This window comes from Triturus cristatus, chromosome 2_1 (genome assembly GCF_964204655.1).
Source record: "Triturus cristatus chromosome 2_1, aTriCri1.1, whole genome shotgun sequence".
Classification (NCBI taxonomy): Eukaryota; Metazoa; Chordata; class Amphibia; order Caudata; family Salamandridae; genus Triturus; species Triturus cristatus.
The window spans coordinates 270,552,769-270,569,571 of NC_140581.1; the positions used below are offsets into that span (position 1 = coordinate 270,552,769).

A 16,803-nucleotide genomic window follows, 5' to 3' on the forward strand; every position below is an offset into this window, starting at 1 on the left:
CTGCTAGTATAGATCATTTTAGTCTCCCTACAACTGCTGTACCTTCTGCGCCCTCCCACCTTGTCTCCACCCCCCTACAACCTTATCATCAACTCTAAACCTGCCAGTCTACATCATTTTAGTCTTCCCACTGTTGCTGAACCTCCCACTTTGTTTCCACCCCCTCCACCTTACTCACTTTGATCTGCTCTGATACACCCCCGACACGGGGACTAAGTGTAATACCTAGCTCTAGGACACCCCCGCGCCGCACGGCCACCAGCTGCTGCGTGTGCTCTCCCTCCCTGCCTGACTGCCTCGCTACCGGCGCGTGACCACGCCCCCGGCCCCCGAGCGGCGTGGTCCCTGCTCTCCTAACCTGCCCCTGCTGTTTTTGCCTTGTCAATCCGCTTTTGTTAAATTGTATTGCCTGTTTCCTTTTTCTCTGTATTGTGTATTTCCTTCCTGTTTGCCGCTGTTTTCGCCGCCGTTCACCCTCCCTCCCCGCATCCCGCCACCGCCGCGAAACCCCGCCCCTTTTGCCTTCTGTACCCTGCTGCTCCGCCCCCCGTGCACTTCGCCATATATGGCGACCGTGCGAACGCGCAGCGGTCACGCGCAGCGGGCGCGCCGATTGAGCGCCGAAGGTGCGCCAAAGGTAAGCCCGTCTGCGCCCGTCCGTGCCTGGCCCGCGCCCAGCGCCCGAACCCCTGGCTCCCGAAGACCCCAGCCCACCCGCCAGACGTACGACGCCGCCACCCTCAACGCACTCCACACCGGCCGAACCCCGGGATGCCACCAAGCCACCCCGAGACACACCCACGGACCCTTCAGCTGTCACGCCTGCAAGTTCACCTGCATCCGGACCTGCCTCACACCAGCACCCGCCAAGTCGAACACCAGCAGCACCCTCCTCAAGTGCATCCTGCTCAACACCCGCTCCGTCCACAGACACGCCATCGAACTCTGGAACCTCCTCGACACCACAGCTCCAGACGTTGCCTTCCTCACGGAGACCTGGATGAACGCCTCTTCTGCTCCCGACATCGCCATCGCATCCCAGAGGGCTACAAGATCACCCGGAGGGATCGCACCGCCAACCAGATGGGAGGAGGCATCGCCATCATCCACAGGAACACCATCCGTCTCACGACCAGCGCCGACAACACCCTGACCACCGCCGAACACCTGCATTTCCAGATCCACACCGACCCGAAGACCACCCTCAGAGGCACCCTGATCTACCGACCTCCGGGACCACGCACCCAATTCAGCGAGGACATCGCCGACATCGTCAGCCCGCATGCCCTCCCCTCCGCTGACTACATCCTCCTGGGGGACCTCAACCTCCACCTGGAGAACAACAACGACCGCAACACCAGCACCCTGCTCGACAACCTCGCCAATCTTGGACTCAAGCAGCTGGTGTCCACCCCCACCCACCTCGCCGGACACACACTCGACGCAGTCTTCTCATCCAGCACAGACATCGACTTCAGCCACGCCACAGAGCTTCAATAGACGGACCACAGCTGCGTCCACTTCACCTTCAAAAGAACGACGACCCACCACCACCAGCAACAGGCTGCCCGCAGAAGCTGGAACAAGATCACAGCCGACCAGCTAGCCACCTCCCTGAGCCAGCACCCTCCTGCCAGCTCAGCGAACCCCAGCCAGGCCGCCGACAACCTCACGAAGTGGATCAGCAGCTGCGCGGACGAGCTCGCCCCGCTGAGGACCCCGCCCAGCAGACCCGGCAGCAAGAAAGCCCCATGGTTCACCGACGAACTCAAGAGCTCCAAGAAGAACTGCCGAGCCCTCGAGAAAGTCTGGAGAAGGGAACCAACACCGGACAACAGGACCACCTTCAAGCTTGCCACCCGGAAGCACCATCAGCTGATCCGCGCCGCCAAGAAAACTGCATTCAAGGACCGGCTGGACAACAACGCACACAACTGCAAGGAACTCTTCAACATCGTGAAAGAGCTTTCCAACCCCAGCGCAGGAAGCAACGACATCACCCCATCGCAAGACCTCTGCAACTCCCTCGCCTCATACTTCCACAACAAGATCGCGGACATACACAACAGCTTCAACAACCAACCAACGCACACCACGACCGAACAACCACCACCCTCCACGCCTGGACTCCGATCAGCACCGAAGACACCATCCGCACGATGAACTCCATCCACTCCGGATCGCCGACCGACCCCTGCCATCACCACGTCTTCAACAAGGCCGACGCTGTCATCGCACCCCACCTGCGAGACATCATCAACACATCCTTCGACACCGCCACCTTCCCTGAGAGCTGGAAGCACGCCGAACTCAGCGCTCTACTCAAGAAACCCACAGCGGACCCCACCGAACTCAAGAATTACCGCCCCATCTCGCTCCTCCCGTTTCCAGCCAAAGTCATCGAGAAGACCGTCAACAAGCAGCTGGCCGCCTTCCTTGAGACGAATGGATCCCTCGACCCCTCACAGTCTGGCTTCCGAGCCAACCACAGCACCGAGACCGCCCTCATCGCCGCCACCGATGACATCCGAGCCCTGATGGACAACGGAGAAACAGCGGCCCTCATCCTCCTAGACCTCTCCGCGGCATTCGACACTGTCTGCCACCGCACCCTAGTACAGCGCCTCAGCAACGTCGGAATCCAGGAGAAGGCTCTGGAATGGATCATCTCCTTCCTCGACGGAAGAACACAGAGAGTCCGCCTACCACTGTACAAGTCAGAGGCCACCGAAGTCATCTGCGGCGTCCCTCAAGGATCCTCGCTGAGCCCCACCCTCTTCAACGTCTACATGAGCCCCCTCGCGTCCATCGCACGCCAACACAACCTCAGCATAATCTCCTACGCCGACGACACCCAGCTGATCCTCTCCCTGACCAACGACCCCGCCGCCGCCAGAGCCAACCTGCACGAAGGGATGAAAGAGGTAGCCGAGTGGATGACGACCAGCCGCCTAAAACTGAACTCAGACAAGACGGAGGTCCTCATCCTGGGCTCTTCACCCTCCGCCTGGGACGACTCCTGGTGGCCTCCCGCCCTGGGCACCGCACCCAAACCGTCAGACCACGCACGCAACCTGGGCTTCATCCTGGACTCCTCCCTCTCCATGACCAGGCAAGTCAACAACGTCTCCTCGGCGTGCTTCAACATCCTACGCATGCTACGGAAGATCTTCTGGTGGATCCCCACCGAGACCAGGAAGACCGTCACCCAGGCCCTCGTCACTAGTCGACTGGACTATGGCAACGCCCTCTACGCCGGTACCACCGCCAAGCTCCAGAAGAGACTCCAGCGGATCCCGAACGCCTCAGCCAGACTCATCCTCGACATCCCACGAACCAGCCACATCTCCGGACATCTGAGAGACCTACATTGGCTCCCCGTCAACAAAAGAATCACCTTCCGCCTCCTCACCCACGCACACAAAGCCCTACACGACCAAGGCCCAAGCTACCTCAACAACCGAACCAACTTCTACGCTCCCAAACGCCACCTCCGATCAGCCAACCACGCCCTCGCCGCCGTCCCCCGCATACGAAGAGCGACTACAGGAGGAAGGTCCTTCTCCTACCTGGCCGCCAAGACCTGGAACTCCCTCCCGACCGACCTGCGCCTGACCCAAGACCACCTCTCCTTCAGGAAGAAGCTGAAGATCTGGCTGTTCGAGCAGTAGCGGCACCCCCCTCCCCCCCAGCGCCTTGAGACCCTACGGGTAAGTAGTGCGCTCCATAAATGTCTTTGATTGATTGATACTCCCAATCCCATCCCTGATACACTGTACTTTCCATCTCCAAGTGCCAGTGATTCTAATTCCGGTGCCACTCCTACTCTACATCCAGTGTTGTACCCCAGTACCTTATCCTTTAACAAGCACAGCCGATCCATTTGGGCGGAGGGGCCATGCCCTCCACCTTTTGCCCCGTAGGAACGGTGTCTGTCAGGCTGAACAAAGGTCAGCCTGACACACTGTTGACTTTCTGTTCAAGGAGTCAGGCATGTGCATTTAGCGCTGGCTCCTGGCAGCCTCAACTGAACTTTGCTGGGCAGAGAAAGTCACAGCTCCTGTGGGTGTGATGTTCTCAGCTGAGCAAAGGTTCCTGAGGCCCTTCCCTCAGTGACGAGGGGTAGCGTCACTGATACCTCGCACCTGGGCGCCTCAGTTTTAAGCCCTGAAGTGCCCAGGGTCGAGTGTCTATCAGTGACACTTCATCAAAGTGTGGGGTGGGGGTCGGTAGTCTCACTGACCCCATCCCACTCTGTCCCAAGCTTTCTAGAACCGCTGAGGTAGCGCAGAGCTGGCTGCAGGTAAGTTTGTTTTTTGTTTTCTTTTTAAATTGTTTGGTGTGTGCGTGCATGTATGAATATTTGGAAAAGAATGTTGTGAATTTGTGTAGAGGGTTAAAAGGCAGGCCGCCCCTGCCTTTTAACCCTCTACTATCTTCCTCCTCTCCTATCTCTCCACCCATTTCACAGGACAAAGTCACCGTGCCCTCCACCGTTCAGCCTCAAAGGTTTTCTCTTCAACCTCCTACACGGAACATGGACGCCTTTTATGCTAATCCTCCCCCCTCAATAGATAATCTAACTGAACTCAAGTGGGTGTCTGTCTCCCCATGCAAACTTTGAGAGTGTAAGGGGCCCCACCCATTATCTTATTCTGGGCCAGTACTTGGTTTTGATAGCCTCCATTTGTTTGAGGAGAAATTGGTGGACCTCAAGCAGGATCTCCTCACTGTAAAGGATAACCTGCAGACCCCCCTACATTGAAGATTGAGAAGTTTTGCAAACTCTATCCCTCCTTTGAGCCTGATCTACCTACTCTTCCAGCAAGTATTAAACGTTGCGGAGAGGAAAGGTCTTCTCTCACTAACCCTCTCAGTCCACGCTGACCCTCTCGGCCTCTTCCTAACCACCAGTCCAGGCCTCTTTGTTTCGTGCCTCAGATGTTGGTTGATGATACACTCGCACTGTTGCTGTTGTACGATGGCTCTTCAGACTTCCAAGCTGCATACCAGCTATCTCCTCTGACCCTGATAGAGAACCTGTTCACATTAGATCCATGAATAAGGATAACTTACTTCAGATCACCACGTCTCACCTAGTAGAGGCACCTACTAACTCTCATATCAAATCGATGCTTCTCAACTGCAGAGCCGCAGTGAAACACGCAGCGGATATCTCTGAACTTATCATTTCGCAAAACTTGGATCTCTTAATCCTTACTGAAACTTGGCTCAATGGCTCCTCCTTCCTAGTGCTCGACATCTTTAATTCCTCCTGATTATTACATAATCAGATGTGATAGACCTGTTAAATTGGGGGGAGGGGGAGGAGGCATTGTCTGCATCCATTCAGGGCCGGCTTTAGTGCTGGTGGCGCCCTGTGCGACAATGTTTGTTGGCGCCCTCCCCAATGACCACCTCCACCACAGATTCTTTCACTATCACCCTTTAACGGTGACCAGTCTCCATAACCATTCTCTCTCTCTCAGATGCATTGAATTAGTTATATAGCGCCATTCCTACCAGTGGAGGGTGTCAGAGCAGTTTGCATCACACACACATTACACAGAGACAATCAATCATACGCGTGTAAATCAGTGTATAGGAAATGTTACATAAGCCAAAGGACTAAAAGTGTAGGAGTCACATGTCATCCATACTGATAGGCAGTATAGTTTAAGAGTGCTTGGTGTGGAGAGGCACAAACTCAGAGTTGGAAAAGAAACCGCATCTTTGGGAGTTTTCTTTAATAATAAGAATTGATTTCGAGCCAAATTAACAGTTTTTGCAAAATTAATTAATCTTCTAATGTATATTTTGCAGTGTGTATGCAGTTCTATGATGAAAGTTAATAGCTCACTGTTCTATATTAGGACTTTAAGTTATAAATTGCAAGTAACAAAAGGATGTCTTTTGAAAGCAGTAACCTGCTGATCTGTTTACATCATACGCGATCTGTAATCAACTTGGTACAGTTTTTGCAGCGGCATATCAACCCTCTGCACGAACTTCACATAACCTCAACTATACAAAACTCTGATCGCTCTCCAGAAAGGACATTGATCACAGGACTTATCTTGATATTTTTGTGAGGCTGCTAATTGCCGAGGAAAGGCAGGTGCTTCAGAAACATAATAAACTGGCAAACACGGCGCCCCCAGGAAGCCAGCACCCGGTGCGGTGGCACCAATCGCACCGCCCTAGAGCCGGCCCTGCATCCATAACTCCAGTCTCATGTTGTAACGGGCTCAAAATGCTCGGATGTCCTCTTGTGAACACCTAGTCACCGAGATCTGGAACAATGGCAAGATTGTATGTGTGCTTCACACGATATATCATCCTTCTAAGGATAACCTGCGCTTCATAGAGCAAATTATGGAGTCTATTTCCGCTTGCTCGGTCCTTCACCCTAACCATATCTTCCTCGGTGACTTCAACCTTCACTGGAATGACACATATGATACCTTAGTTTGCTCCTTTTAAGGCTTTCCTCTCCGACTTCAACTAGGCCTGCAATGGCCCCACCCACAACAAGGGCGCTACACTTATTTATTTATTTGAAGGTTTTATATAGCGCGGACAAGACCCTTGCGGGTATCAGAGTGCTTTACATGTCACATGACGGAAAACCGGTACAGGCATTAAAAAACATCTAAATATAGGTGATTCCAATACAAGGTGCTCAATAATACAGGCTGGTAATTGTATTACAGTAATAAGTAAATAAATCAAGTTAATTTGGCCATGAGAATCGCTTTCACTTATTTTTTAAATGAGGCCGTGGAAGGGTTCAGTCTTGTTTCAGAGGGCAGAGCATTCGAGATCCTGGGAGCCATTCCAGAGAAGGACCGGTTGTATGTTTTCTTTTTGGCAAATCGTTGTGGTCTCAGTAGAAGATTCCTGGAGCTTCTGGGGGCTCTATTACCATAGGAGAGAACCTGTTTTTGAGCTAGGTAGTATGGAGTTTTATGATGTAGGGCCTTGTGCGTCGTACAAGCGATTTTTAGATGAATTCTAGCCTCGAACGGTAGCCAGTTGAGGGCTCTAAGGTCTGGAGAGATGTGAAAGTTTCTTTTTGAACCAGTGATGAGTCTCGCAGCTGAGTTGATAGAGGCTCTAAGTGGGGCTGTCGTCGATCTGGGGATCACTAGGGCTTGAACAGTTTGTTTGAAGTAGTTTGCTGGTAAGAAGGGTTTCAGTCTTCTCAGGGTGTTTATGTGGAAATGTGCTCCTTTTGTGGCGGCACTGATATGTTTCTGCATCTTTAGGTCTCTGACCAGTGTCACACCCAGCGATTTTGCTGATTTGACAACGAGTGGTTGCCCATTGAGTGCTGTTAGGTGTTTGATCCAATCGAGGATGATGTGCGATTTGACCTTAACATAGCTAGAGACCACACCATTCTACCTGATGACATTACCAAACAGCTGGTTCGCAATCTGAGAGACATCAACATCCATAATCTAACTAACATCAGCAAGAATCTTCTTGAACCTCCGGGTAACTTGACCAACTTGGATGAGCTGACGGATCATTACATCAATTCTGTCAAGGATTCTTGACTCTGTTGCTCCGAAGCAACTCAAAAGAATTCCGATCAAACAATCCAAACCCTGGTTCAGTGGCTCCCTTAATGAGGAACATCGCAAACTTAGGCTTTCTAAGAGACAATGGAGAAATTCTCTCTCCACTACTAGTCTCAATCAGTTAAGGAGGTTGATATGCGCTGACAACAGACATTCACAGGTTAAAACAGATCATTTCAGGGCTCAGCTTGACCGCTAAAAAACGACCCAAGAAATTGTTTGAAAACAACAAGCTAACCACTCTACTAACCTTACCACTGCACACAGGACTCCCAGCCCCAGTAAGGGGGACTTCTCAGCGCACTTCTCAGAAAAGTCTAGGATTATTCAACTGGACCTACTACGTGCCGCTCCTAACTTGCGGTCTTTGAGCTCCTTTGCATCTGCGGTACCTATGGCAGTGGGTGCACCTTTCTACCCCAGTTTGTACTCCCAAAAACAACACCTCTTGGAATTCTTTTCTGCTCCAGGATGTTGCGTAGCTGTTACATTCTTTGGCGTCTTAAAAACCCTCCAATCATTTCATTGATCCCCCCCTACCCGCTATGCTTCTCAAAGATCTCAACTCTGCCATTATCCCACTCTAGGCCCAGATCATTCAAGAATCTCTCTTGCAAGGGAGGATTCCTGACTGCCTTAGATGGGACAAGTCACGCCCATCCCCAAAAAGCCTAATGCCGACTTAGCGGAAACCAACAATTTTCATCCGATCACCAGCATCATGACTTTAGCTAAATTGCTCTGGAAATGCGTTCACATACAGCTTTGCAACCACATTGAGAAATTTGAGCTCCTTGACCTCTACCAGTCAGGTTTCAGAGCAGGGCACAGTATTGAAACGGTGGATGATGCCTTGAGATCTCTTGACCAAAATGTTCCTTGTCTTCTGATCTTTCTTGACTTGATCTCTGCATTTGACATCATCAAACATGATAACTTGATTGCTCTTCTTCTACATAGGATGGGGTTATCTGGTCCTGTCTTAAATTGGTTTGCCTTTTTCCTACATAACCATACCCAAAAATAAAAGTTAACCAATCACTTGCTGCTAGTACCCCGGTCACAATTGGAGTATCTCAAGGTTCCACACTCTCGCACACTCTCTTCAACCTCTTCATGGAACCTCTCTGATATTCTGAACTGCTCTAACATTCAATAGCTTATGTACGCTGATGACACTCAACTGTATTTGAAGATCTCATCTCCAGATGACATAAAAACTCTTAATGGTGCGCTTTGTAAAAACGTTTAATCATCTGCTATTCAATGCCCTCAAAACAGAATCCCTCCTGATTGCCCCCCTGTAACCACTCGGGTCCTACGCAAGACTGGATCAAACAACTTTCGGCACTCAACTGCACCCCTCCTATTGTTGACTGCTAGATCTTTAGGCGTTACCCTGGACAAACACCTAAATGTGCAAGCGCACATCAGTTCCACTATTAGGAGTGCCAATCAGCTCAACACTCTTAGGAAAATCAAGGGTTTCTTACCTGCTGAGGACATCCAGTCCATACCCAAATCCTCTCACGGTTGGGATATGGTTTGGTGACCCTAGCTGGGCTTCCAAAACTAGTTTTGCTCTGCTAACAGCCACTCTGAATGCCTCTGCCAGACTCATCATGGGCTCCAGAAAATATGACAATATCACACCTGACTTAATTCAACTTAACTGGCTTTCCATTGAACCACGGATCCATTTCAAGATAGCCTGATTGACATACAAAGCTATTAACTACAACACCCCCCCCCCCCTCCCCCCCCGTTTACCTGGCAAAAAAACTTGAGCTGTCCGGCTCTAGTCGTAACTTAAAAAGCTCCAATACTGTACTACTGAAACCTCCTAAATTCAACAAGAAAAGAACTTACAACCGTGCCTTCTCCGGGCTAGCTTCAAGAATTTGAAATGCCCTTCCTCCTCAGATCAGATCCAACCCATCGACTGTCTCGTTAAAAAAACATGTCAAAGGGCTACTCCTGAATTATCTTCATCAGGAATAGCCCCAATGCCATTTTCAAATTACTTCCTTCTCCTGTTTGACAGTCTTTTGGCCTTGTGTTCAAAATGTGTTTGGTTGTCCTTTTGACGTACTGCTCTGCTAGAACTGTACGTGATGAGGTTTTGGGAGACAAGGGTACCCCGATATTTGAACCTGGGGTGGCAAGGAATATTTAAAGAACAATGGTTCAAGTGTGGCCTAAAAGGTCCAAAAGCAAGAGGGGTGAATCTACAGCCAGCCCTAGCAGCAGCAGGACGTCTCCGACTGCTCGGCTTCAGGCACCCATTCAATGCCCTGTCACCTTTCCAAAGAAATTGATTTTGCCCAGGTGAATCTATGTACTGCCCAGCTGCTCAGCCTAACACCTGATTGATTTTTTTCCAACTAATTCATCAGGCTCCTAATTAATACTGCCTGCGTGGAGCTCCTGACTCCCGCCTTGGAGCACTGTCCCTAGGAACTACCCAGCTTTTTTCTGGTTGTTTACCGTTAATACAAATTACTTCAGACTTACTTTTTCTTCACTTATCTCTGACTTACCGCCAGCGCCCAAGCAATCCAACTTGCTCACCGTTGTCCTGAAGATGAACCCGAATAATTGGGTTCGAAACGCCGTTGACCACCCCACAACATGAACTCTTAACATGTATAAATCATGTATGGAGTTCTACTATATTGTTGTCAATGCGATGCCTTTTTTTAAAAAAAATCCACTATTTCACACCACGCTTTCTTTTACTTATTATGTGAGCACTTTAAAATTTAATTTGTTCAAATAAATATCTGTCATCTTTTGACCTATATGACCCTTTACAGACTCTGTCTCTTGCTCCCTATTGAATTGATTTAATTTGTAAACAAGCATTGGCTTAGCCAATAGGTCTCGCTTTTGGGACCTTATAAGTATTTAGTTATGCAGCACAATATCCCTGGTGGAACAATATCAACTGTTGCATGGGTAAACACTTATAAGGTCCCAAAACGAGACCTATTGGCTATGCCAATGTTTGTTTTTATTTTGTTTATAAGAAATGTAATGTTGACGAGGTAATGTTATGCCCAGGCAGTCCTTGAATTGCATTATGTCTATGATATCTCAAAATGCCAATAAAGTGAAAATTAAAAACAAGGACGCTGGTAAGCCACTGGGATTGGGAGCCCCGTCCTTTCTCATGTGCGAATGATGCTTTCAGCCTTCCTGCAATTTGTATGTTTGGCTACTGAATGACGGGTCTCATGTGGTTGTAAGGATAGATCATGCTCTGAGCTGTCGCTATTCCTAGGCTGGGTGGCTGGCTCCCCAGTAGGAACATCAGCGGAGTAGATTTGCTTAACAACCATGACCCCGAACTGACTGATGAATGACCGGGTGGCCAGGTATAACTCTGTTATGTGTCGGATCCAAGCAGCTTCTGGGATGCCATACTTCCTTGATTCCTTGCAGCTTTTTAATTTGTTCACGTGCTCCCAGAAGCGCATATGGTCTGGGTCTTTCTGCAGCTGGTATATGGTTTTTCATTCCTGTTGGTTCTTGCCACCTTATTCTCCCAGACTGATTCCTTAAGGGATAATCTCCTACGTTTGACCTCCACGACTAAATTTAGTGGGTTTTTGTTTGTGGGTCCACAGAGCTCTGCAGAGGCCCTTGTTGCGACAACAATGGCTTGATCGTGTTGCGACTCGCCGTCCCCCACCGAGTTGTGATGCATTGAACTTGATTTCTTCTCCCTTCAAGAGAGTTCTCAGGCCTGGATCACCCACTAATAATCATGACATAAATGTAACTTTTGAACAAAGAAAAGTGACTGAGAACATATGTGCGAAGTACCGTTGGGGATATACGACAAACATAAGAGTTGGAAGTGCTTCACTCCACCGTAAATTGGGCCAAGGTTCATTTCGAACTCCCTAGGCGTGGAGGGAAGAGCACACCAATGATTGACAGGAAATGACACTGTCCTCAGCAAGCAGAGGAAACTGCCGCATGTCACACTTCCTGCTCCATGTACCCAACTGGGAAACATTAAAGAATGTTCTAGATGAAAACTGGTGATGTAAGAAATTGAAAAAATATATAAAATGCAGGAAGTCCTAGATAGCAAGCTAGCCGGAACTCGCGTTGTAACACATACTGTAACATAAGGTAGAATTGAGTTGTTGAGCCCTTGGTTACTTCCGTTAAGATTGTCTAGCCTGGCTTCCTACGTCATTGAAATTAGCCTGAGGTGTGGGTATCACTGAATGTGCAGTTTTATATCACGCAAACTTGTCTCGAAGCAATAAAAGTGCTTAAGTGATTTGCCCAGAATCACAGGATGCTGTGCTGGCGCCAGGACTCGAGCGTATTCCCCCAGTTCGAACGTCAGCAGCTTTGGCCATTAATTCATGTGGATTCCCTCACCTTGTTAGTTGGTGGACACATTGTAAGCTCTCCATGACCTATCCGATACGTTAAGGGGCTGGGGGTTGTTTGCAAAAGAGCTGATCTCGCGAGCAGCATTCACTTAATCTTCATGTTGCTATTGCTTTAAGTGTCAGGTACGGAAGTTTCCCTAAATTACGCTTTTCTTCCAAGCATTGGCCGCGAGCAAAAAAAAACGTGCGACCGGGAGCACCAGGAGAAGAAGAAACCAGCATTGGCTGCGAGCAAAAAGAAAACGTGTGCCCGCGACTGTGAGTTGTGTGCGCGCGCGCGAGCAAAACATTTTTTTAAAAACACAGGAGTGGTGTGCGCGTGCACAGGGAGAGCGAGAGGAAAGCCCGATGGCGCCTCTGCGCTGCACAAGTCCGTGAAAGTGATCGCGATGCACTTAATGACCCGTGAAAGACAGATGGCGGCTGGGCGCGTGAACGCAAGCGCTAGGCCAGCAAAAAGCGTGGGGTAGCACTTTGAAAACCCACCTACTAAATGTCTTGCAACGCATGCGCTTGCTCAGGCGAAACCTAAAAACAGTGCCCGTCTCTGGGGCACCCCCTCTTGCTTTTGAACCTTTTAGGCCACACTTGAACCATTGTTCTTTTTTAATATTTTATTTATATATATATATATCTGCTAGAACTGTACAGCGCCTACTGGTTGGGCCCATACCTGTCTCACTTTTTAATTTCCTTTTAATGTCGTCTTCATTTTTTTCCCCATGACCTTTTTATGTTTCAGGTACTTATTATGGTCCATATTAGACTATACTAATGCTGTTACCTCATGCCATCGTTCGCCTGTTGTACAGCGCTCTGATACCCGTTTGGGTCTTGTGGGAGCTCTATAAAATGTTTCAATTAAATAAAAAATTCAGCTGCTGTTGCCTCATTGAAGTGTGGCAGAAGTGGTGCAATACCAGTCGCTTCAGATGAGTTGCTTGGAAATGGGCTTGTGCTAGTATCAATTCAGTCAGATGATGGACAAGTGCTAGCCCATAATGTTGCAGCTTCTGCACCTGCAAAGATATATGGAGAGGGTTGGAAGTTCAACAATTGAGAGAAATAGTCCTGAAACTGCAATGCTTATTCAGGCCACCTCTCAGGGTATGAAAAAGTTGCATGGACAATACATTAATGAATGTACTTTTCCATTTCTATTTTGTTGCTTAGGGTGTGCTAGAATATTTAGCTTTTGGAAGCTGTCTTTCAGTCCTGAAAAAAAATATTCCTTCACCAGGCTGTCCTTCGGTTTCTGAAGGTGGCAGGGATGGTTCATTTGTTCATGTAACTCTTGGTTTATGTTCCCAACATAATCGGAACCATTGGGGCAATCCTCACAAGAGATTAAGCCATATTTTTGGATTTACATTTGAAACTAGTCTGTATTTTGTAACCCTCTCCTGCTTGTGATCTGTTTATTGCGTTCGAAGTCTGGACGTGCTGGCAGGTTAAAACATTGTTTCAGCTTGCTATTTTCCCATTCTATTTGAATGGGTTAGGTAATTTGCATTCTACTGTGATTCCTTTTAGAGAGTGCAGCTGCCAGAAGCAGAGAAAGGGGCTTGTTTGGGAAGAGTTCTTTCACTTTATTCGGCTGTAGAATGAGCAGCAATCTTGCGTAGGGCTTCTAACTCTGTATGTGACAATGTATGGGACCTGATCTTGTGCCTTTTTGTCTAGTATTCCAAGTGATTGCATTGTTGTGCTTCTGGTTGTCCATGGTTCTTTGTGTTTACTCATGGTTTGTAAAAGTCAGATCTCAAGGCCTTATGACATCATCTTGATCCGTTGTATCTGAGCATATCCACTTTTAGCTTTGCTGAATGTTCTCACAGCAGTGGAAGCTGTCCCTCTTTAGGTAGCTAGCTTGCAAAAATCCACTTGACCGCTCGCATTTGTGAGGTAAATTTAATGAGGGCGAGCTATTTTTAGGTCCTACTTGCCCTTTCTGGCGAGTAGGAAGACAAACTAACTTTTGTCCTCTGTCTCTGAAAATGGAGCAAATGTGACAAGATAAGATTTAAAAACATTTTTATTGCTCACAAAGTGATTGAGCCATAAAGATGACTTTAAATCTTGTTATCTTGTCACATTTGCTCTGCTTTCAGAGACGGAGGTCAAGTAGGTTGCAGTTAGGTCGAGGAGATTTTTCAAGGTACTAGACCTGCAGGACTAGTACCATTTTTAGGATTTTTTGACCCCTGGCTTGGTTTCTTGGTTTGCAGTAGACCAGTTAGTAGCTTTTTAATTTTTGTTGCATCAGGGAAATGTTCTCTTAAGGTTGATGTTTGGGTGAAATGCATTAAGTCTCTTACGGTCTTAAGCAGTCATTCAGGAGGATCTCCTCAATGTTGTAGAGGTAGCTTAATGGTACGTGGTTACAGGTGGTAAGAAAATCACTTTAAAGCCAGGCCGAGAGTACCTGTGTCACAGTGGTAGTACCAGTCACTTTGAGATTTATCATTTTCAAAAGTGTGATAGATGTGGTTGAATGTGAACTCTCTGCACTTTGCTACGGTGTCAACCAATAGTTTCGTAGCTCATCTGGCTTTACTGGCCAGTCAAATCTGTGTCTGGATATGTATGTACAGAAACTCTGCCTGAGGTTTCCAATATTGTTCCCTTTGGCACATTAGTGGTGTCTTGGATCTTACTGGGAGTACATCTTAAAATGGTTTTTCTACCCAGCTAGAAATGTTTCCAATGTGCCTGAAACATAGATAATTGGATGCTCAAGCTGTCCTCCTTTGAATATTTTGGAAAGCATGGGCAACCTGCCTGGTGCTGTGTTCCGTTATGGGGTTCCTAGTGTGTTCTCGGATGTTGACTTCTCTTTTGTATTTCTTAGTTTGATGTTCCTTCAGTTTCCCATAATTCCTTACTTTAGGGCATTGACTGCTTGCTTCCTACTGGTGTTCATTATGACAACTGCTCCCCTCGCCCCTCCTCCCATCTGCTAGTTTAATTATTTATATGCACTGTTTTAGTGTGGCTGACACTCACGATCCCATTATCTACAGTGCAACGCCCATAGTTGTAAAGTATTTATCATGGGCACATATTGCATATGTTTTGTTGAAGTTCTGCAGGGTCTGAAGCTATAGCACGGTTTTCTTTGAACTCAAGGGAAATAGTGCACCTGCCAATTAAAGACCACAGGCAAGCCGTTGATTTGGGACCACAGCGTTTTCCGGGTTGTAATATAAATATAATTTTGCATTATTCCCATTGCTTGTAGGAGGCTAGAACTTGAAATATGCCACCTTATAAAAACAAGAAATGGTGCATTTGTTCAAAGGTCTGCTTCTTAAAAGATAATGGAAGGGCAGCTATATTTAGTTGCGTGTTTGGGATGTCCTCGTGTTTATAGGAAGCGAGACCAACTTTTCAAATTGTTTATTTATAACTATGACATAGTGTTTTCTCATTTCCTCCCACGCTAGTGCCTCCATTTGGTGTGTGTGACAGCATCTGCATTGAAAATTGACTAATCTCTGATGTGTATTTTTCCTGCTAGGCGACATCTTCAGGATATCTCTGCTTCCAGCAACAACATTACCAACTTTACATGGGCATGGGATTCAAGCAGGACGACAGAGCTGCTCTCTGGGATGGGGGTGTCACTTATAGACAAGGAGCTGCTCGACACCGAGAACACACCCCAGGACCAGATCCTGAGTTTATCACCACCTCATAAAAGGAAGCGCCTTGCTGATAAGGATAGTGATCAGTGCTTTGTGATTGCACGAAGGCCCAGGCAGAGCCGGGAGATAAGTCGTGGTATGTGCCAAAACCATTTTTGGGCTTAACAAGACTAAAAGTGGGGCTGAGAATATTGAAGGGAATCCATGGTGTGACTGGTATGCCTATATCCTGGAGGAGTGCTTAATCTAAGATAAGAATAAGCTAAGAGACGTCCCAATAGAATATTCTGGGATAAATCTACTCCTTTTTTACGTCTTGCCTACAGAGACCGCCTTTAGCTGTCTGTTTTCAAAAAGACCTATTGTGGACCAATACCAAAACTTAGTGAGCATTGTTAAAGCCATTGGTTGGCTTTTTTGTCAGTCTTGTATGCCGTTTTCTTATTTGATAATTTTCTTCCTATTCTTGTTTGTCCCTCTTGCTATAATTTTGTTAACTTTTATGCCTTCGCTGCTCATGTACAGGAAACTACTATTTATCTATTTCCGTGAGCACTCAATGGGAGTGCATATGTTTTCTGGCCGACTTCCCTGTGTTCTACTCCTCACTCACATCCACGCTCCTCTTCCCTCCCCTGCCCCCAGACAAATGGCAATTTCCTCACCCCTACCCCTCTGCCCCCCACCCCAGGACTGCGTGGGAAAACAATTCATAGGGGTGAAAGATTAATCGGTTTTGCAAAGGAAGTCTCAAATGTTGCTTGTCGTAATGTATTGTTATAGATTCATTGATCACATTTCATTTACATTTTTATTATTTTATTGTGTATGCATGGTAATTTTAGTTTCTATATGCTTTGTCTGACCAGCACTTTCTTTCTGCGGTCAGTGTGAAAGCACCTTTCCAGACAACTTCTTGGCTGCCTGTTTTTTACGTTGAAGCCTACCAGACAGCACGGCTGTCTGGTTTGTTAAAGACATCATGCAGACATTCAGAAACTTTCCAAGGGAATATTCTGCCCATTGCTTACCATTGACTTTGTGGTTTGTAACTCACATTTTCTGGCTTTCTATTTGCTGGCTTTGTTTTAGGCTGTCTGTGTTCAGTTCATACCTCTCAAGGAGCACGCCTTTTCACAACACCTGTCCTTATGT

General features: G+C 47.7%; 1 protein-coding gene across 1 annotated transcript in view; it reads left to right on the plus strand.

Moving 5' to 3' along the window:
* Nucleotides 1–16,803, plus strand: part of SKP2 (S-phase kinase associated protein 2) — an 85,700-nt gene that overhangs the window by 20,330 nt on the left and 48,567 nt on the right. Inside the window, exon 2 of the mRNA XM_085631043.1 lies at nt 15,522–15,784. Within this exon, the coding sequence (XP_085487169.1) occupies nt 15,522–15,784 (263 nt within the window). The remainder of the gene's footprint in view (nt 1–15,521; nt 15,785–16,803) is intronic.